The following is a 21,556-nucleotide window of genomic DNA, read 5'->3' as shown; positions in this document are numbered from 1 at the left end:
AGAAGCATCACTTATTTTACCGTTTTACTGACTCTTTCTTTTTTAATAGTAATATTTACCAACCATTTGATGACTTTCACATTTATCCTGATTCCTGACATTCAGAGAAATCCTGGCAACCGCCTACGTGGCCTGCTGATGCGTTTAGGGTCCTTCCTTCAGTGTAGGACCAACCACATTTAGAGCTCTTAGAAGTTAGAATGACTTTATTGTCATTGCATGTCAGACATAAATGAAATTTGGAACGCTTCTCCATTTTCTGCCACAATAAAGAAAATGCCATAAATAAAATAGAATAAAATAATGTAAAAATAGAAATAAAAGCAAGGCAGAGTAGAATGACATTTACAGTGTCTGTATTCCTTGTTAATTTCACCCAGATTTGTTCTTATGGATTGGTTTGGGTGTTTTGTTAGTTTTTTTTACTAAAGTTAGTTTTTTTTAACTAAAGTGTTAAATGTGATTAGAGCTAAGTCTTCTTTAATTTCATTAAAAACGTTTAATAAATAGTATAAACACTAAACAGGGGGTTAGGGTTGTTGAACTAAGTAATATTCATATTTACTAGCTTTCTAAACCAGCACGTGAACGCCGCATTTCTATCCGGGGAGCCTCCAGTCCTGCTGCGACGATCCTGTTAATTACAGTCATTTGTTTCTTCTTGCATCATGAAGTGTCTTCCAAGGCTGGAATCCTGCCTTTTTTTCTAAAAAATAGCCGACTATAGTTGTATTTTTTTTTCTTTCCTTTTCTGCGTGGCCTGTTAAGACAAGTAAGCGGTTCATAGTTATGTCAAAATGCCTACAGAAGTGAAGCAGAGAAAAAAGACGCAGCAGGCACCAAAGCTCGGGGGGGAACCAGCAGAAACTTTGCCTGCAAACGGAAAAAATGAACCTCACAAAGCCAAGACTGAGGATGGAGACACCGAGGGGACAAATAAAAGGTCTGCAGGGCCTGATGTTAAAACTCTGCTGTGTTTCTTGTCGCTTGCAGCCTGCGGAGCTCTGAGCTGGTGAGTGAATTAACCCATTCATCCACAACTTTTTCCTTCACGGCTCTCTCGGCCATCTGCAACGTGTTTCTGGGTTTCAGGGTGGTGCTGCAGCAGAATGAGAGGTTTTCCCTCATTGAGGAAAAGTACAAGTCCCTCCACGGAAAAACCTCCGGCCTGTTGGACATGGAGGAGAAGATAGTCACAGTTTCCAGAAAGGTGCGTCAGTCGCTGTGTGGATGAGGATGTTGGGTTTTTTTTAGGTTGGAAACTTTTTAAAGGGCCACTTCAGCCTAAGTTTAAAATATCAACCTTTTATACAACTTCACCTGTCACTCAAAATTATAATATACAGGACTGTCTCAGAAAATTAGAATATTGTGATAAAGTTCTTTATTTTCTGTAATGCAATTAAAAAAACAAAAATGTCATACATTCTGGATTCATTACAAATCAACTGAAATATTGCAAGCCTTTTATTATTTTAATATTGCTGATTATGGCTTACAGTTTAAGATTAAGATTCCCAGAATATTCAATTTTTTTTAGATAGGATATTTGAGTTTTCTTAAGCTGTAAGCCATGATCAGCAATATTAAAATAATAAAAGGGTTGCAATATTTCAGTTGATTTGTATTGAATCCAGAATGTATGACGTTTTTGCATTACAGAAAATAAAGGACTTTATAACAATATTCAAATTTTCTGAGACAGTCCTGTAGTTAGGTTTGCAGTTTTGATTTGTAGATTTGTAGTAAAGGCCGCCTTAACCGAGACCAAGACAAGACCAAAAACTAACCTAGTTATTTCATCATCTTGCGTGAGTTGTAGAACATCAGCTCCATCCTGGTTCAGCTAGTTTCCATATGAGCTTGTTTTCAACTGCAGCACAATAACACAGAGAAGTGGATGATGATGTTGAACTCACTATAAATGTTTTCATCCATCAGCTGAGATCAGATATGTGTGGCGAGCAGAATAACCAGCTCCAACACCCCCCTCCACTTCAGAAAAGTCATGAATAGTAAATGTTACTGATTTAAATTGGACTTAAGTTGTAGATGAAACGTGAATTTTAAATATTAAATCAGAATCAGAATCATCTTTATTGGCCAGGTTTGAACATTGTCCAACAAGGAATTTGACTCCGGTTATTTCGCTCTTTAGGCAGTAAATAAACAAATGTGGTACTTGTTGGCATATATACAAATAAACAACTAAGGTGCAGCAGTTTGAGGTAGAGAAAAATCACAGCTCTGAATAAAATAACATATACAATTATAGAAAAAATACAAAAAAGTGAGAGGTGCAGCAGAGTGAGGCAGACATGATTATTATAAAGTGGAAGGTGCTTGTTACAGCATGTAACTGCTATTGTTAGAAGTTGCTATTGTTATTCCACGTGGTTGGTTGGTTTTGGTTAGTTGTGGGAGTTCATCAGAGCAACAGCTTGGGGGAAGAAACTGTAAAGATAAACTGTAAAGATACAATTATCGGCTTGAAATTGCATTATTTACCATTATAGTAGCCAGATTACACCGTATATCAGCATCAATGAAATGGCATAGACCTAATACTTAATCAATCACAATGATATGCAAACATTATTCAAAGGCCAATGACGTCATATATTTATTCAAACAAGGCCGTTATAAACACAAAACTGTAATTAAATACAGTCACACATGCAGATGCACCAAAACATTACATCAGATGCAAAATACAAATAGTTTACAAAACTGTACATTAACAGGAGGAAGAACTGCTGATCACAAGATTCTGTCACCTTGGTGTGAAACGGGACCTCAGTTAGCCGAGTCCGAGACCGAGACAAGACCCCAAAAAAGTGGTCTTGAGACCAAGATTGGTCCCGAGAACTATAAGTCTATTGATTGGTGATGGGAGGGTCTTTAATGTACATTATGAAAGAAGAAAAACAATACTACTGAATTTTAATGACATGTAATGTATTACTTTCTGATCTTTACTGTATTTTCATATTTCTTGAGATTATCTAGCCTCACTTAAAACTACTCAAACTGAGCAAAGTGACCTGGGAACGAAACAAAAAAAAAAGTTTCTTTCTCAGGCTAATTTATGATGTCTGGGACTTATTTCAAAGTATTATAAACGTATCTTACAGAGGTTATTTCTGCTGCTCCCTGAGTAGGAATGTGTTTTTATTTCCATATTTAAATGAAATACCAAGGATCATAGAGCTCCCACAGAAACAGCCCTCCTGTTTTGTGTTGCGGCTGCAGCTTGCCGCCTCCGAGGACGACGTACAGGCGGCGCTCTCCTCCGTTTCCCTGGCAACGAGACTGCAGCAGGACGTCTCCGCCCTACACGCGACCATCATGGCGATGCAGGACGACGACGACTCGGCCTCCCGCGATCTGCAGACGGTCAACGCCCGCTTCCTCAACGTCACGGAGACGTGGCAGGAGAGGCTGGCGGCCGTCACCTCCGACCTGGCCGCCCTGAAAGCCGAGGCCCGGGACTCTCACGCCGGGGCGATGGAGCAGGTGAACGAGGCCGAGCGGAGGGCGGGGTCCCTGGCGGAGAGGCTGGAGGAGCTGGAGGACAGCACGAGGAGGAACGCCCGCGCCCTGGAGCGCACCGAGGTGGACGACACCAAGCGGGTGCAGGAGCAGCTGGACTGGAACACCAAGCAGATCCACAAGCTGGAGGAGCAGGTCCGCAGTCTGACCAAGAGGGAGTCGGAGCTGAGCTATCAGCTCCAGGAGCACGTTCCCCGGGCGCAGGCCTGCGAGGAGCACCTGCCGCAGGTGGAGGCGGCGGTGCGCTCCATCCTGAAGCTGAGCGGCGACCTGAGCGGGGCGGAGAAGAGGCTGGAGGAGCTGACGCTGCAGGTGTTCGGCACCGAGGACAGCATGCTGAAAGCGCTGAACGAAATCCTCGACATCAGGCAGGAGCTGGACACGCTGCACGCCCAAAACAGCATCCTCAGGATGAAGGACGAGTTGTCAGTGGTTAAAGAGGCGGTCCATGAACTCACCTCCATTTTGAGGGAGAATAGGGCTGAGAGCCAAGTGGACTCTTGGGACGAAGAAGGATGGACTGATGAAGTGGACGAGCCTTGGCCGGAGGATGAACTAACCGAACCTCTCCAAGACGACCTGGAGGAATGAGCTCATTGTTCTTAAACAGTTAAAAGGAGTCACCATGTCTTCTCTTACTGCTCTGTTAATGGGCTTTTAAGTTCAGTTTTTGTTAAATTTGTACCTCAGTTTCATGTCAGAATATGAGGACCATCGTTACTCAGAAGTAATCTGCGCTCTGACATATATGCACTGTATTAAGCACACACATTAAACTCTGCGTATGAGCTGGACGTTGGCACGGTTACCTGGTTACCCACGGTTAAATCAATAACTGTCCATCGATCAGGTGATCAGCTCCTGAATAAGTTTTTTGTTTTTCATTTTTCCCTCCTATTCAGTAAAGATTTCATGAAGTAGTTTATTTGGTCGATCAGTTTCCATTGATAAATACATTGCATTTCATTTCCTTTTGTAGGAAAGAAATAATAAAAAAAGAAGTAAGGAATAAACCGACCAAAAGGTGTAGGCAGAAGCCTAAGCTTATTGTGCCTACCCTTTTTTAACTTTGTTTACTTCATAGTACTACTACTGTACTAATACAACAAGGACAAACAATCTACAACAACAAAAAAAACAGCAAAGTAAACACACATGCAATGCAAAACAAGAAGGAAGACAAATGTAAATATGACAGAAAAATCTAGTAAAAAAAAACAAACAGAAGACGGATCTCAGAAAAACAACTAACAGAGAAAGTAAATAATCAATGCTTAGAGGAAACAGAAACAATCTCTAGAAGAGTGAAAACAAAAGGAAACCAAAGACCAATCATTAAATTTTTTGGTATATAGATATTATTATTACAACAACAATGTATGTATATATATAGTTTTGTATCACTGTATCTTTCAATTATATTGGATTTATACATCGTTTTAAATGTATTTATTGAACTACAGTTCAAGATCTCCGTATCTTGAGGTTTTAGGGGAACAAATGATGCTTTGATGTGACATGAACATGTGTAAGTTTTTCAGATTTAACTATCTTTGTTGAAAAAGTAACATTTTTATCTGTTGAGGATGTAGAATGAGTGGATGAATAAAATTTCTTTTTTAAGACAAAAAAAAATCACATTTGTCTTTTTCTTTTAGATTTTTTGGCTGTTGTGAAACTGTATTTTAAAATGGATAAGACTGTCGACTCAGATGTCTGCATCCGTCGCTCCAAGTCCCGGTGTGTCTTGTTTCAGTGCGAGGGCGTGCGGCTGATGCTGGAGGATGTTGGGAGTCGGCGGGGGGCAGCGCAGCCTCAGCTGGAGGGTTTGCAGCAGGACGTGGGACGTCTGAAGGACTGGGCCTCCGGTCTGACGGAGAAACGAGCGCAGCTCCAGAGCAGCCTGACGGCTCTGAGGGGCGCCGTGGGCCAGATAGAGGAACGCACCTCCGCCATCACTAAAGACTTCACCAACAAGGTTCTTTTCCCAATTTCTTTCTATATGATACAGTTTTTGTACATATGTAACACCATTTGCTATCTTAGTTATGCACATTGGATATAATTCGATTACAGCTGGACTCAAAGTTGAGCTGTAGAAACATCTCTGAAGCTTCTGATAGAAGCAGAACCTACCAGAACATAGATAGATAGATAGATAGATAGATAGATAGATAGATAGAGGACTGTCTCAGAAAATTTGAATATTGTGATAAAGTGCTTTATTTTCTGTAATGCAATTTAAAAAAACAAACAAAAATGTCATACATTCTGGATTCATTACAAACAACTGAAATATTGCAAGCCTTTTATTATTTTAATATTGCTGATTATGGTTTACAGTTTAAGATTAAGATTCCAAGAATATTCAATTTTTTTTAGATAGGATATTTCAGTTTTCTTAAGCTGTAACCATGATCAGCAATATTAAAATAATAAAAGGCTTGCAATATTTCAGTTGATTTGTAATGAATCCAGAATGGATGACATTTTTGCATTACAGAAAATAAAGGATTTTATCACAATATTCTAATTTTCTGAGACAGTCCTGTAGATAGATCCCAAATTAGATTATATCAAGCTGGGATAAACTCGTAGTGTAGCGGCAGCATTACACACAGTGACGGTGGGCAACATATAGGATAAGATATTAGACAACAGGAAGTTTTAATACTCAAACAACCCGGATGTTTCAGTATTTGATTAAAAGAGTTAAAGAATCCCCCAAAAACTTGATTTGTACACTCACTGGGGAACTGTGTCTAGATTAAATGGCATCATATTGGGTTATCAAAGTGCTCACCAGTGTATTTAATCCTGATTAATGCAGTTCTGGGAACAAACATGATCCCTGCAGAACTGGGGCCGGATTCACTAAACATTCTTAAGAAAAAAAATCTTAAGTGTAATTTTTTTCTTAAGTTCAGTCTTAAGAAGAAAAAAGAGAAGAAGTCATATTCTCCAAAAAAGTTCTTAAGTATTTTCTCAACTTTAATCTTACATTTCTTCTTAAGAAAAAACTTAAGAATAAATGGTATTCTTGAAATAAAAGTTCTCAAATTTGTTCTTGACTTTTTTCTTAACTTTAAGACAACCTTGACCTGTCTTAAAATTTCTTCTGTGAAAAGGTAAGACTCTAATATCACCTTTTTCAACACATTTTAGACAAGTTTAGACTAGTAGGTCATAGTTTGAGGATATACTTTGTAATTAATTACACAAAGAGCCTGTTAACTGTTTGTTAGCATGTTAGTTAGCGTGGTAGTTAATTATTATTAATTTTCCCCAATAGTATTTTTTTTCGCACATTAATCTCATCCACCATAACCTTGAAAAGTTCCTGTATCTCTTTTTCTCCTTCTCCATGTTTAGTGAGTGACTGGCGGTTAAGACGCAAACTACCTGTATAAATGTTGTTTGTTGGCGCGTGCAATGCAATTATATATTTTAAGAAGTTCTTAAGTAGGAAAAATAAGAAATTCGTAAGAAATGACAGTTCTTAAGACGGTTCTTAAGAAAATATTGAGGAATTTCACTTAAGAACTTTCTTATGAACTTCTTAATTTTAGATCTTAAGACATTTCTTAAGATCGTTTTTAAGAACATATTGGTGAATCCGGCCCATGAACTGGTACAAATTATTGATACGTGTTGGAGTTTCTTCAGTTATCTTTCTGATAATTCCCACAAAATAGATTTTCTCAAAGGTTAGTTGAGGTATAATCTGATTTTGTCCCTCTAGGTGTCATCAGTGAGGACGGACGTGCGCAGGATGGACGGCCTGAAGTCGGAGCTGGAGTCTCTGCTGACCAAGCTGACGGATCTGGAGGAGCGAGCGGCTCAGGCGGAGCGCAGCATGGTCAAGCGCATCGGGGACGTGCTGACCAGCAGCATGGACCGGGTCTCCGATCTCCGCTCCGCGGCCGACCGCAACACCAAGGCCGTGGAGCAGCTGCACCGACGCGTGCCCGAGCTCGCCGCCGCCGACGCCAGCATCTCGGAGCGGCTGCGGGAGCTGGAGGGCGGACGGGCTCGCCTCATCAGGACCGTGACCTTCGCCAGCGACCTCAAGCCCAAGGTGGCGGCTATCAAGAGGGACTTCGGGGCGCTGGAGCCTCAGCTGTCGGAGCTGACCCTTCGGATCGGTACGTTGGCCGAAGATCTGGGCCACAGAGAGCAGGAGATCGCAGAGCTCCGGCAGACTCTATCAAACCTCACAGCGGTGGACGGAGACCTGAGTGTCGCATCTCAACAGATTAGTGAGATAGCTGACATTGGAGCAACTTAAAAACACACTTTTTATTCTTCTTTTGGCTTTTGTAAAGCTATTTCATCTGATCGCCCATTGTACTACTGCTAAGATTTACTTAATTTGTTGAAAATATTACAGAAATGAACCTCTGTCTCTGGCTGACGTTAGCAGTGAAAGGGCTTCAGCTTTTACTGTGAATGCCTTACGACACTTAAAATTCAATTTTTAGGTGCATGAATGACTTCCAACACACAGATGAAGATGCATTTCCACCAAACATCTGCAGAAGACTTAGAAAACGCTTTATGTGTGAAGCTTTTACTGCGTGGTAATTTGAGTGGCACAATAAAGTTATTTAAAAAGCTGAAAAAGAAGCTGCATTTGTCTCCAGTCTTCATATTGATGTGAGCTGTGATGGGACGGCAAAGGCAGCTGAACCACAGCAATAATCCTTCACAACTTCAAGTCGAAAAGATGATTTTTATTCATCTAGAAAAACCAAACAAACAAACACAAAAACCCCATCATGTAGTAAGTAAACAAAAGTGCTCAGAAAAAGCACATCTTTGGATGTGGAGGTTTTTTTTCCCCCAAGTAAAAAAAAAAAGCACCCTCTTAAAAGTTAATACATTTAAAAACATCAGAAATGAAACTACAGTGCAGAATGAGTTTGAATTTAAATTCACAGATCAGCAGTCCAGCTTTGTTACTCCCACCCGTCTTGTTTTTTTCGTTTTTTTTTATTATATATTAAAGTGTGCAACGTGGTGACATCAGCTATCAAGTTTGAGGAATAATTCTTCATGAGAGAGAAGTGGAGCGTGTTCACCGTTCATGCCTGTCCCTGTATGTGGATGTTTTGTGCCCTGATGGGAGGACTAGGGCTCCCTGTCTTCGCTCAGGACGCCGAGCGTCTCCGTGGTTTTCTGCAGGGCCTCCTGCAGCGCAGCGATGGCCTCGTCGTGGCCCTCCAGCTTGGCTGCTCGGCTCTCCAGCCCGTCCACCATGGTCCTCAGCGTCTCCAGCTGCTCCGGCTCCACCCTGCTGCCGTCCTCCTCCAGAGCAGCGAGCCTCTTCTCCAGATCCTCCACCTGCTGGTCCAGGCTGGAGTCCTTAGCCGTTAACTCGTCCTGCGCTCCGCTCAGAGCCGTGATCCTGGACTGCAGCTCCTCCGTGCTGCTTTTCTGCGCCTCGCTCACGTCCTCGGACAGCCCGGCCAGCGTCAGACTTGTCGCCCGCAGCGCCTCCTGCAGGGCAGAAATCGCCTGCTCGTGACCTTCTAACTTGGCCTCTGCACTCTTCAGTTCCTCCGCCGCCGATCTGAGGCTCTCCAGCTGCTCGGCGTCGAGTCTGCTGCTGCTGCTTTCCTCCAGAGCGGCGAGCCTCTTGTCGAGCTCCCCTGAAGCCGACTCGGTGGGAGCTGCACCGGCGTTGGACTGGAGCTGCTCCACGCTGCTTTTCACAGCCTCCAGCTGCTGCTCCAGATCCCCTATGGCCTGCTCTATTTCCTCACCCAGAGACACGAGGCCGCTCTCCTGTGCTTCATATTTGGCGAACAGTGATTCAACTCTCGAGGTCACACCTGACAACGATGCCGTCAGCGAGTCTCCCATCTCCTCCGATGCCTTGACCCGAGCTTCGAGCTCCTCGGATCTCTGCAGCGCCTGAGCAGCCGCTGCTTCCACCTTCTCCTCCGCGTTGCGAGCAGCATCACTCACCTGGCTGATGCTGCTCTGCAGTGTGGCGGTGGTTTCCCTCAGAGCCTGAACTCCAGCCTCGGCTGCAGACAGAGACTCCTTCAGGCTCCCCACCGTCTCCTGGAAAGCTGACCTGACGGTCTCGACGTCCTGAGAGATGGAGGTTACTTCCTGGTTGCGGGTCTGGAGCTCTTCCCTGACCGAGCCCATCTGCTGTCTGAGCTGCTCTGATTCTTTTTCGGCTGCATTTTTCTCCGATTTGATTTCGGCCACAGTGTCGGCTATGGCCGACAGTTCCTGTTTAATGAGCGCGGGGTCCTCGGTATCGCCCAGGCGAGCTCTGAGCTCAGCCAGCTGAGTCCGGGCCTCGCCCTGGGCCTGGGTGAACTCCGCCACGCTGGCCGCCACCGACCGACTCACTTCGGCCAGGCGCTCCTCCACGGTCCTCTCCAGGGACGAGAAGTCCCTCTCCCGGGCCTCCTTCACCTCCTCGATGCCCTCCGAGAGGTCCTGGAGCAGATCGTTCTGCAGCTTCTGAAGGGCCTCCTCCACCTTCCTCGTCTGCACCTCGCCCCTCTTCGTCCGGCTCACGGCCGACTCCAGCTCCACCCGCGTGATGCCCAGCGAGGACTCCAGCCCGTCCACCACACTTCTCAGAGACTCCACCTGGAATTAACCACGTGGAGACAAACTGTTAATGCCAGATCTCATCCAGTAGATACAGCTCCGCAGTATTTACAAGACCTGATAGTGCCTTATGTTCCTGGCAGAGCTCTCCGCTCTCAGAGTGCAGGTTTACTCATAGTTCCTAGAGTATCTAAATGTAGATTTGGAGGGCGGGCGTTCTGCTATCAGGCACCATTACTATGGAACCAACTTCCAATCTGGGTTAAGGAGGCTGACATCACCTCCACCTTTAAAACTAAACTTAAAGCCTTTCTGTTTAAAGCCTATAGATAGTGTTTAGTAAACCTCTAGCTGGTGTTGGTAAATCTCTAGGTAGTGTAAATTCTAGTGTGTTAGAGTCAGCAGTCATAGTTTCAGCTATAGAACAAGACTATAATAGTTAGTCTCAAATATAGCTTTGTGGTAGATATGCTGCTATAGGCTTATGCTGCAGGGGGGCACCGACATGATCCCCCCTTATGAGCCTGATCCTGCTCAAGGTTTCTTCCCTCCGAAAGGGGAGTTTTTCCTTGCCACTGTTTGGCTTAAGGCTTTTCTCCCACTAGAAAGGGAGTTTTTACCTGCCATTGTTTATGTAATAATTACTCTGGGGTTTATGTTTATGTTCATGTTCTGGATCTCTGGAAAGCGTCTAGAGACAACATCTGTTGTATTAGACGCTATATAAATAAAATTGAATTGAATTGAATTGAAAGTAGAGTCAGTAAACCTTAAACATCACAGTCATCATCGGTGGTAGGCGTATGAGAAAAGCATGTGAGAAGGCTTTTTGTATAAGTGAAGAACAGGCATAAAGATCAGGATCATGCATTTACCCATGAGCAAATAACCAAGAGGAAGAAGGTGGGGGACAACTGAGCGACTAAATATCTGGAAGATCCTCCCAGAAACAGGTAGCTCAGAGAACATCTCCGGGGGCAGAAATTCAACGCCAGGTGCCGCCAGCTGGCTAATATCAAGTTCTACCAGTTTAAAAGCGATGGAGAGCAGGTTCTACCACAAGAGGCAGCAGGTGTAGAGGGTGCAAAGATGCCCCGGAGGCCATCCAGCAGATAACAGGGTGTAAGGTGTGAAAGCAGGGTGTAATCAGGGAGTTAAAACAGCTTTGTCAAGAACTCTCCATGGCAAGAGGCGTTTTGGAGTTTAAAGACACGTGTTGTTAATTAAATGATATTTTCTTTGTATCCGTGTATTAAAAGCTGGGACGGGAAACAAAAGAGCTGAAAAAGTTGTGTGAAGCTTGATAAAAGACGAAGAGTTCAACTTGATTGATGACAGGTCTCCAAAGTCTTCACACTAAGGAAATGTGTTGTGGCAGCAGATTTAAAACAAGCAAAATATCAAAACACATATATATATATATACATTATATATATATTTCTATTTCTGTATCTGTGTGAGGTGTTGTTTTTAAACTGTATTCAGTAAACAGAACTGCTGACTTGTCCAACTTTTTTGGCCACAGGATTGTATAACTTTTTATTGCCGCCTGGGGTTTACAACGCAATTAGCTGCCGCAGTGATTGACAGTCTTGTTTTTCTGCAAGTTTTATGCAGTGGGCTGCTTTTTTTATACAAAATAAACCAAAAAACAAAAATCATTATGAAGAAACTAGTTGTTTCCCACAGTGTTTGAAACTTATGTTTCTTTTTCAAGCGCAAGGGGCTCTACACATCCATCCCTGCAGCTTATGTTTGTATAACATCAGATGTTATGTAATTGTACACAAACTCATCAGCTGAGTTGAAGTCTACTTTGTCATCATTCAGAGTTATACCAACTTTGCAAACTTTTCAGACTGAGTTTTGGCCATCCCTCCCCCTGACTCAGATGTTTTTCTCGACCTACCTGAGTGACGACACTCTCCATTTTCCTGCTCAGGTCTGCGCTTTGCCGTGCGCTCTCCTCGTGCCGTGCGTTTGTCTCACTGACCTGCTCCACTACTTGCTGCAAATAAAAAGCTAAAACACCCGCAGAACCCAATAACGCTACATAAAACACTGCGTTCATGAAGAGGCCGAGGCAGCTGCTGGTTGTGCCAGTGCGCGGGCCCTGCTGGGGCCCCTGGGGCCCGGGGCCGCTACTACTCGCCCCGTTACCGCCGCCGCTCTTCGGGCTTTTCTTTTCCTTTGGCGCATCCTCCTGGCTGGGCGCTGCGCTCTTCTCCACGCTCTTCTGTCGGGATTTGGCAGTCATGTTTCCAGTGGATGAGAGGGGAGTGAGTGTGTGTGACTCTGCAGTCGTGGATGATGGAGAGGCTTCCCCCGGTTCAGCCCCACCGACCAAACAGCAGCGTATCAGGGAGCGCGGCGTGTCTTTCCACGGGGCTTTTTGGGGCTGAGGTATGCGGATGGGGGTTGTCCTATGCTCCACTCCAACTTTGCATGGGTTTCTTGTTAAATGACTGAACAACCACAACCAGGAAACAATGAATGGTCTGTGCAGCGCGCACATTAAGGTGTGCGTTGAGTTTGAAACTTTTCAGGAGTATCATTGTGTCATCATTTCCAAATTACTAAAATCACTGCACCCTATTTTATTATAGGCCCATTCATTGCAGGGGGAGAGTTGTACTTTTTCCCTCCTTGTTGTGTGAAATAAGACCTGGAGACAGGTATTGTGGCATAGAATTGTTAAATTGGTTTAATTCACCGTACGAATTGTTACAGATTACTTTTGTAATACTGTATTTGACCCGGTCTTTGTACGTTTTGACCGTATAGAAATGTAATTCTTGCCATTTTAAGAATTATATGTTTACCTGGTGTACTCTACTGCCCTTACTCTTTAACAACTTGTGCTTTTTATTATTTTACTTCTTTTCTTATCATCTTATTCATAATTTTATTCAATCTTATTTGTTATTTACTGTCTAATTATGTCTTGCCGCTTTTAATGTCAATGTAAAGCACTTTGAATTACCTTGTGTTGAATTGTGCTACATAAATAAACTTGCCTTACCTTGCCTTACTTTTTAACAACTTGTGCATTTTATTATTTTACCTCTTTTTATTTGATATTTACTGTTTAATTGTGCCTCCCAATTTTAATGTTGATGTAAAGCGCTTTGAATTGACTTGTGTTGAATTGTGCTATACAAATAAACTTGCCTTGCCTTTCCTTGCCTCCTAACGGATTAAATTAGTCCTTATAATGAAGAAAACATTGCACCATTGGCATATTATTTACCAGCACACTTTAAAATCTTTACCAATCTCTGACCTCTGTTATATCACCCCCCTGTAAGGTATGGTTAGACGTGTTGCTGCTGATGTAAACTTTCAGCAGATCGTGCAGGGAGGGGCCCCTTCTCCCCTCCGGCTCAGGCTGCTCCTCCTCTCATACGTGGCACTGCGGTGTCGGCCTGAAGGATGTCACATCCTGTGGTTGCACGGCTCCAAAAACTGCAAAACATCGGAGTGGTCACACTTTATCTGTCCACAGGCCAAGGGCGCGGAGTCCAAGGCGTCTCCAAAGCTTTTTCATTCACTGCGAACAAAGATGAGTCTCTTTTAAGGCTCTAAAATCCATTTGCGTCCAAAAGCTTTCGCTTTCAGTTTGTGCGCCAGTTTCTTGATTAAAAAGTTACTGTGGCATTAAATAAAAGTACAAAAGCACATTTTGAATATTATCTCGTTTCCACTGAATAACAAAATATTGCAAGCAGAAAACATCTCTTAAACCTTTTAAAGGAAAAAAACGTTAGTACCTCGTTTTCAACGCTAGGTGGCACTAAAGGTCCATGAAATGTTGATATGTAATTTAAAAAAATGTTGTGGTTATTTAATGTTTTGTCTTTAATTTTTGTTGATATTATTGGGAGTAATTTTGTTCCCCTTTATACGTATCTTGAGTCGTTTATGTCTGTTTTGCTCCACCGTGTACTTGCATAATCTCATTAAAGCTGTTGTTCTGCTGTTTAATCTGGTTTTAATTGTTGTGGAACTCCCTCTAATTGGTTTTAGTGATTTACTTTAACCTACTAAAATGACTCTTTGTAATAACTTAGATTTTTATAGTACTTTTAATACTGACCGACTCAGAGAATTTTAGTGCAACAATATAATTTCTCTTTGTTGATTAATAATTTAATTCAATTGAGTTACACTGAATTAAATCTCAGTTAGTTTGACTCGTTCTCATTGTGGCTATTTTGGGGATTTGTTGTGGTAGCTTGCAATTGCTTTTATGATTTTAAAGCTGTTTTGAGTAACATTATAGTTTCTGTGAATCTGTTCATTTTAGTATTGAGTAAGTTTGCATCTCATCATCAATGCTTTGTGCATCTTTGTGGTTTGACTAACTAATAACAATCAATAACCAGCTCTGCTCTGACTCTATAGGTCCCTGCATGATTTCTCCTTACTCACTCTTATGCTACTCAGGGTTTAATCCTGTGGGCAGAAACTTAATCAGAGATAACAGATACCAAATGGTTGAATGTTTACATCCAAAATGCACAGTTTCATTTACATAAAACACTTGGCCGTACACAAAACATTGACACAGAGTGTATCATTTGTGTTTTTCAAGATGAAACCAAATGTTATGTTATTGCTCGAGAAAGGAGATAAAAATAATGAGATTATGTATTTATATATTTATTTAACATTTATGTTCGATGATCATTAACACAGTTAATTAGGGGAATATTTTACCTGCCACTGTTTATCTTATGTTTATGTAATAATTGTTCAGGGGTCATGTTCTGGGTCTCTGGAAAGATCCTAGAGATAACTTCTGCTGGTCTACAAAGCACTGGATGGTCTTGGACCAAAATACATGCTTGATCTGTTAGTTCCCTATGAAGCACCCAGGATTATAAGTGTTTTGTTTGGTATACTTGTGAAAGACTCAACACATGATTTGGCAATTAACACGATAGTCATTCTTGGTTTATGTATAAAAGTTTTTTTATACATAAAAATAACTTACCTTTAAACCTCACATTGATTATACTGTTAAAAAAGCATATGGCTGTCTTGCTCCACTTTACCGTTCAATCAACTATTTCACACTTCCTGTCAGAAAAAGGTTAATTTCTCAACTTATATTACCACTTGTTGATTATGCAGATATTGTTTATCAAAATACTCCAGATACCCATCTTAAACCTCTGACTGTATTTAATTCATTATGTAGATTTGTGTTACGTTGTCCTTTCAGAACACATCATTGTTTTATGTTTCATTCATTGAACTGGTTGCAACCCAAAACTAGACGGCAATTTCACTGGCTTCACTTCCTTTTTAAATGTGTTTATTTTCACTGTCCTTCATATTTAAAAGAACTCATGATTCTATACAACTCTCCATACTCACTCAGACATATGAATTTTCTTTTTTCTTTGTTCCTAGAATTTTAAAAGAGGTTGGTAAAAGATAATTTTATTTTAAAGCTCCATCAGATTGGAATAATCTTCCTCTCTTTTCTATTACCTCTTTTCATTATTTTAAGTTGTCATTATATTCTCATCTTAAAACAAATTGCCTATGTTTTTAATTTATTCATGTATTTTTTGTCCTTTTTTCTATTTATTTATTTTTATTTATTTTTTATTTTTATTATTATTTTTTCTCTGTTATGTTATATTTATCTCATTGTTTCGGTTATTCAATTAGCCTACTTTGTAACTAGACTTATGTGGGTAGGGGTTGTGTGTGGGAGGGGGTGAGCAAGATGTCTGTGTTTGTTTTATGTCTTGTATGTCTGTACTGTAATGTAATATATTGTAATGTTGTATGTTTTATGGGACCCCCTTGAAAATGAGATGTTACATCTCAAGGGGTTATCCTTTAATAAATTCTACTAAATATCATAGTATCCCACCCTATTAATAATACGTATGATGATCTTTAAGTGATGAGATCATGTATTTACATATTTATTAAACATTTATGTTCGATGAGTCATTAAAGGCTGATTTATGGTTTCGCGTTACACCAACGCAGAGCCTACGTCGTACCCTACGGCGAAGGCTCTGCGTCGATTTAACGCGGAACCATAAATCGAGCTAACAACACGGTTAATTAGATGACGTGACCGCGGTATTTCCGAGCAGACGTGAACGCAGCATAGGCCCCGCCCCCCGCCGTGACGTGTGTCGGCGGCTCCAGGTGTGCTCACACCGGAGGATGATCGTGCAGAGATCCGCGCAGAGATGGCCTAACGCCGCCCGCTTTGTCTCCCAGCCCGAGTGGTCGTAGTGGAGCCCGGACCCCCGCCCGCCTCCCTCCCGGACCCGGGGATCAGCTCGCCATGGCCGGGCTCATCAAGAAGCAGATCCTGAAGCACCTCTCCAGGTCTGTCCCAGCAGCAGCAGCAGACACCGACGTTTGTTCCACCGACCTGCCGGGGTTAGGGGGGGGTCGGCCGGGCTCTGGGGGGGGGGGAGTCCCGGCAGGTGGAACCGGGCTGTAAAACTACTAAAGCTCTCAGTTAAGTTTTAAGCCGATGTGTCCCTGGTTGTTAAGCAGCTAACGCGTTAGCTTCGGCGGCTAATCCCTCCACACTTTTTTATTTATTTATTTTTAAATGTGTTTTTATTTTTAATTATTATTATTATTAGCAAAATTTAACAAGTATACCAAACAAAACCTTTTTAAATTCTCCGAATTTTTTTTTATTTGTTATTTTTATTAGAAAAATTGAACTAGTTTGCAAACAGTAATGGCACAATGTAGAAAGCAGGTAGTTGGCAACAGACATACAGGACTGTCTCAGAAAATTAGAATATTGTGATAAAGTTCCTTATTTTCTGTAATGCAATTTAAAAAAAACAAAAATGTCATACATTCTGGATTCATTACAAATCAACTGAAATATTGCAAGTCTTTTATTATTTTAATACTGCTGATTATGGCTTACAGTTTAAGATTAAGATTCCCAGAATATTCTAATTTTTCGAGATAGGATATTTGAGTTTTCTTAAGCTGTAAACCATGATCAGCAATATTAAAATAATAAAAGGCTTGCAATATTTCAGTTGATTTGTAATGAATCCAGAATGTATGACATTTTTGCATTACAGAAAATAAAGGACTTTATCACAATATTCTAATTTTCTGAGACAGTCCTGTAAACAAAGATAGAGAGTGGAAGGAAATTAAATAATACAAATAAAAATAAATTAAAAGAAAAGACAGCTAGGGGTACTTTGCAAGATTAAGTTAATCTACTAAATACAAACAAATAATAAATAATAAACACAATCATATGCTGTAACAATGCACCTTTCAATAACCATGACAACCTCATACTGCTGCACCTTTCCCTTTTAAACTGTAAATATTTTAATAAGAGCCATTTGTCTATTAGTGTTTGTAACTATTTAAATCTGGGTTCAGTGAGTGGAGAAAAAAAACGAAAACAAATATGTTCATACTTGGACAATAAACCTGATTCTATTCTAAATAGCAAAGTTTCACAGCATTCTTCTTCTCCATACACTTCAAAGATGACAAATAGTGACATAGCTCCTTATAAAAAACATAACAGTCTGGTTTTACTTTCATGAGTTCATGTATAAAAAACTTCCCAAGAATGATGATCGTGTTAATTGCCAAATCATGTGTTGGGTCTTTCACAAGTATACCAAACAAAACCTTTTTAATCCCTCTGCATTTTTTTTTATTTGTTATTTTTATTAGCAAAATGTAACCAGTTTACAAACAGTAATGGCACAATGGTACAATATAACTGACTATAATTGAACGCTGCCTCACCTTGCTTGATTCTTGTTATTGGGAACCACAACAAACCAGATCCAGATGAACCTCAGGGGTCTGGGAGCTTCATAGGAACTAACAGATCCAGTATGTATTTTGGTCCAAGACCATTCAGGTCTTTGTAGACCAGCAGGAAGATTTTAAACTCTATCCTTTGACTCACTGGAAGCCAGTGTAGCGATTTTATGACTGGTGTAATGTGGTCCAAATTAAAAGAAAAGAAATGAAAAGAAAAGACAGCTAGGGGTACTTTGCAAGATTAAGTTCCTCTACTAAATAGCAAAGTTTCACAGCATTCTTCTTCTCCATACACTTCAAAGATGACAAATAGTGACACAGCTCCTTATGAAAAACATAACAGTTTGGTTTTACTTTTATGAGTTTATGTATAAAAGACTTCCCAAGAATGATGATTGTGTTGGGTCTTTCACAAGTATACCAAACAAAACATTTTTAAACCCTCCACACTGAACCGGAGCAGGTTCAACCAGTCGAGGCGACGTCCCCCTGCGGGGACATTACTGTCCTTTTTAGTGTCAGGCTGTGAAGCAGACACGTCCGAAACGTAGATCCACAACAAGTGTAGGTTACTGATGTAACATCAGGAGCAGGTACGGGCATCCTTGCAGCTGCTGCAGGTTTGTAGGCATGGACTTGAACCCAGATGTTCTGGTCTCTCCACCACCACATAATCCTACTCCTGTAATTCTGTACATACTGTAAATCATCCCCACTGCACTTTTGTATATACTGTATATTGTCTAGTAATAACAGTCTGCACCACTGCAGAAACTGTCATACATATCATATATTTATACATACCATAGAGTTAAAGGTCACTGTATATACATAAAGCAGTGAACAATCATAAACATGAATATCTAAACATCCTGTTATATACTTGCACCTCTGTTTATAAAAGTGGCCAAAGTAAACAATATAACAACCAAAAGTGCATGCACAAGTATTGCAGAGAAACCATCAGGAAAACATAATAAACAATAATTGGGAAAGTATGATTAAAATGAGCCAAAGTTACATTAAAATTTGAGCAGAGAAAAGCAAATTACGAAAGGAAGCAAAAAAAATGAGCATTAAGGACATGGATAATGATGCGGAAAAGGGTGGGATGCTGTTTTTTTTGGGTCTCACTTCTCCTCGTGGGTTCAAACGACAAGCCAATCCAACATTTTACAACCTAATTTACCACATTTATTCCTTTATTATAAACCATGGGATGAATAAGCATTAATAGCAGCTGGGGATGTGTGTAAGTGTTTAGTACTTCATTGTTTTTAATCTAAAACACGTAACAGACAGAAATGTAATGAACCGTTTCTTTAAAATATAGTTTTTGATAGTGGCACATGTGTGGGGAAAAAGCAGAATGACAGTTTTCAGATTTATATTGTGCGTCAAAGACAAGCTAGTCTTTGAAAATCTCATCAGCATGCAGCTGGACATGTTTGTGTTCTTGAACATAAAAAGGACACTGACGGTTGTGTCTGATGGCGGGGGCAGCAGAGGTTAATGTCTGGTGTTTGGGATGTCTTTGTCCTTCACAGGCTTCAGTAATGCCGCAGATAAAGCCTGCGTTATCTGCAACACACGGTCTGAGTGTCTCGGGGTGTCGTGTCCTTCAGCGGCCGGTGCGTTTCAGCCACACGCGCTGAGGCGGCGCGCTAGTGCTTCTTAGCTCATGACTCTGCTCGCCCTCAGCAGCGTCTTCGTCACGACTGACCGGAAACGTCTGAAAGAGCAGCACTGTCTTCGGACTGGCCATGTGATCCTCGTGCCAGCCAGATTGGCCTGCTGCTGAGTGGAAGCTCGCTGACCCGTCAGACAGCAGGCCAATCCTGCGCCGAGATGTCACGGGAAAAGTGCCGATGTCAGAATGGCGGAGCAGCATTACCTCATTAACCCCGCAGAGAGAAGAATACGGCTTCAGGAGGGCGATTGTTGTGTGTGTGCGCTTGGATGACTCTGCTCTCTTGCTGCTTCAGCATCAGCCAGGAATAGTCCGAACTGGTATAGCTTATTTTTACCCAGCGTAGGTGTGCTTACACTGCCGCGGATTATGTTGTGGGTGTCAACATGTCAGCTCACTCAGCCCCCACGCCTCACTGGGAACGGACGGCTTCCCAGTGCTTTCTGTGACCGGGACAAGATGGTTAGTTAGTGAGGCGGCGTTCATGCGCGTTCATGCGGGCGGTGACTTCTCCTCCTCCTCCTGGCTGATACGAACCCAGCGACGCGTGCGGGACACAAACCCCTTCAGAGGGGCCTCAGTGTTCGTCTTTTGAGTCAGTTTCAGGATATTGAGTCTCGGCATTCATGTGCTGCTCTAATGTGGAACTGGATCAATAAAGTGTTCATAGAAAGTCCAACTCAGATGGGCCCCTGGGGGCGACTTGACACAAAGTGTGTGTTTACGTTGCATACAGACAGGTTTGGGTATCGACAGGATTGTGGCTCGGAGCCAGATGGTTGGACACACACACACACACACACACACACACACACACACACACACACACACACACACACACTAGCCCCCACAGGTTAATGTGGTAGGAGAGAAAGCTTAATGCGGTCGAACAAGGTCAGTTGTCCTGTAAAGGAGAAATTCCTACTGAGGGGAGAAATACTCGTTCACAAAGGTTGTTCTCAGGCAAAACCAAGCTGGGAAAAGAGATTAAATACAGTTATTCCCCTTAATGAGTCGGGATCCCTTTCTTTTAATCTCAGAATGGTAAAAGGAAAGCAGGCGGTGCCTGCGACCCCGAGGTCATGTTCTCAAACATCTCGTTTTGTTCAGTCACCTGTCAAACTCATTTTCACAGGCACACAAGTCAGAGGAAAAGCAACATGTCTTGAAATATGCTTAAAAGTTTAAAAACTTTTATGCTTAAAAGTACTTGGTGGTAGGGCTGGGCAATTTTCGACAAAAATAAAATCCCGATTTTTTTTTTTTTTTTTTCTCTGAAAACTCGATTTTCGATTTTTTTTGGTAAAACTACAAAAGACAATGGAATAAATTGTTTCAAATATTTTATTTTTATTTTTAAAGAAAAATAGCAAACAAATTTCCCTATTGGGAATGAAGTGCAATTGAAAGATACTATAAATCCTCCTTGAGTTTAGTAAAGTGACAACATTTACAATTTTCTTGACCAAACAAAGACGACTAGACGAGCTCTGTCTGTAATGCAGCCAGCTGCAAAAAATGAATATCGATTTTCCGATTTTCCTTTTTTTAACATCGTCTTGATTAATAAATCCGATTTAGATTAAAAATCGATTAATCGCACAGCCCTAGGTGGTTATCAAACCGAAGATACAGATGTGTGAACTTGAGTTATAAATGCATCAATGGCACATCTGCTCTGTTTGCGTTAGTCGGATGGAGTCTGCTTTTTTAAGTTTCTCACACACCACAATCCTGTCGATACCCAATTTTCATAAAATTCTGCACCCTTCAGCTCACTTATCTGTCAGATGTCTGCACTGAAAATTAATTGTGAGCCTCTCTTTTACCATTTACATGTTATATTTATTTATTTTTTAACAAAGATTGATGTCAGAGGGCAACACATAAGTTCACCTATGAGCCGTGAGTATGCTGATGTGTAGTATTCAA

General features: G+C 41.5%; 3 protein-coding genes across 5 annotated transcripts in view; 2 read left to right on the top strand and 1 right to left on the bottom strand.

Annotated features, from left to right (window-relative positions):
- The first annotated feature begins 581 nt into the window (after positions 1-581).
- ikbip (IKBKB interacting protein) lies at positions 582-8,060 on the top strand. 2 transcript variants are annotated; one of them, XM_061714907.1, is made up of 4 exons: positions 582-1,012; positions 1,093-1,210; positions 5,309-5,530; positions 7,295-8,060. In XM_061714907.1, the coding sequence occupies exons 1-4, from the start codon at positions 798-800 to the stop codon at positions 7,838-7,840; spliced, it is 1,101 nt and encodes a 366-aa protein (XP_061570891.1). In that variant the 5' UTR covers positions 582-797; the 3' UTR covers positions 7,841-8,060. The 2 variants fall into 2 exon arrangements, with proteins under 2 accessions (XP_061570891.1, XP_061570890.1); XM_061714906.1 differs by lacking the exons at positions 5,309-5,530; positions 7,295-8,060 and adding an exon at positions 3,253-4,281.
- Positions 8,061-8,376: 316 nt separating this feature from the next.
- On the bottom strand, positions 8,377-12,465 carry ckap4 (cytoskeleton associated protein 4). Its single transcript, XM_061714340.1, has 2 exons — positions 12,038-12,465; positions 8,377-10,167 (listed from the first exon to the last, which is right to left on the bottom strand). Exons 1-2 carry the CDS (start codon positions 12,383-12,385, stop codon positions 8,683-8,685), a joined length of 1,833 nt encoding a protein of 610 aa, XP_061570324.1. The 5' UTR covers positions 12,386-12,465; the 3' UTR covers positions 8,377-8,682.
- A 3,830-nt stretch (positions 12,466-16,295) lies between these two features.
- Positions 16,296-21,556, top strand: part of bltp3b (bridge-like lipid transfer protein family member 3B) — a 43,121-nt gene continuing 37,860 nt past the window's right edge. For both annotated transcript variants that reach the window (XM_061714085.1, XM_061714084.1), the window contains exon 1: positions 16,296-16,491. In XM_061714085.1, coding sequence (XP_061570069.1) covers positions 16,448-16,491 — 44 coding nt within the window. In that variant the 5' untranslated portion in view covers positions 16,296-16,447. The remainder of the gene's footprint in view (positions 16,492-21,556) is intronic.

This window comes from Cololabis saira, chromosome 23, assembly GCF_033807715.1.
Source record: "Cololabis saira isolate AMF1-May2022 chromosome 23, fColSai1.1, whole genome shotgun sequence".
Lineage (NCBI taxonomy): Eukaryota > Metazoa > Chordata > Actinopteri > Beloniformes > Belonidae > Cololabis > Cololabis saira.
The sequence above is the reverse complement of the archived record's forward strand: the minus strand, read 5'-3'. Positions and strand labels throughout refer to the sequence as shown.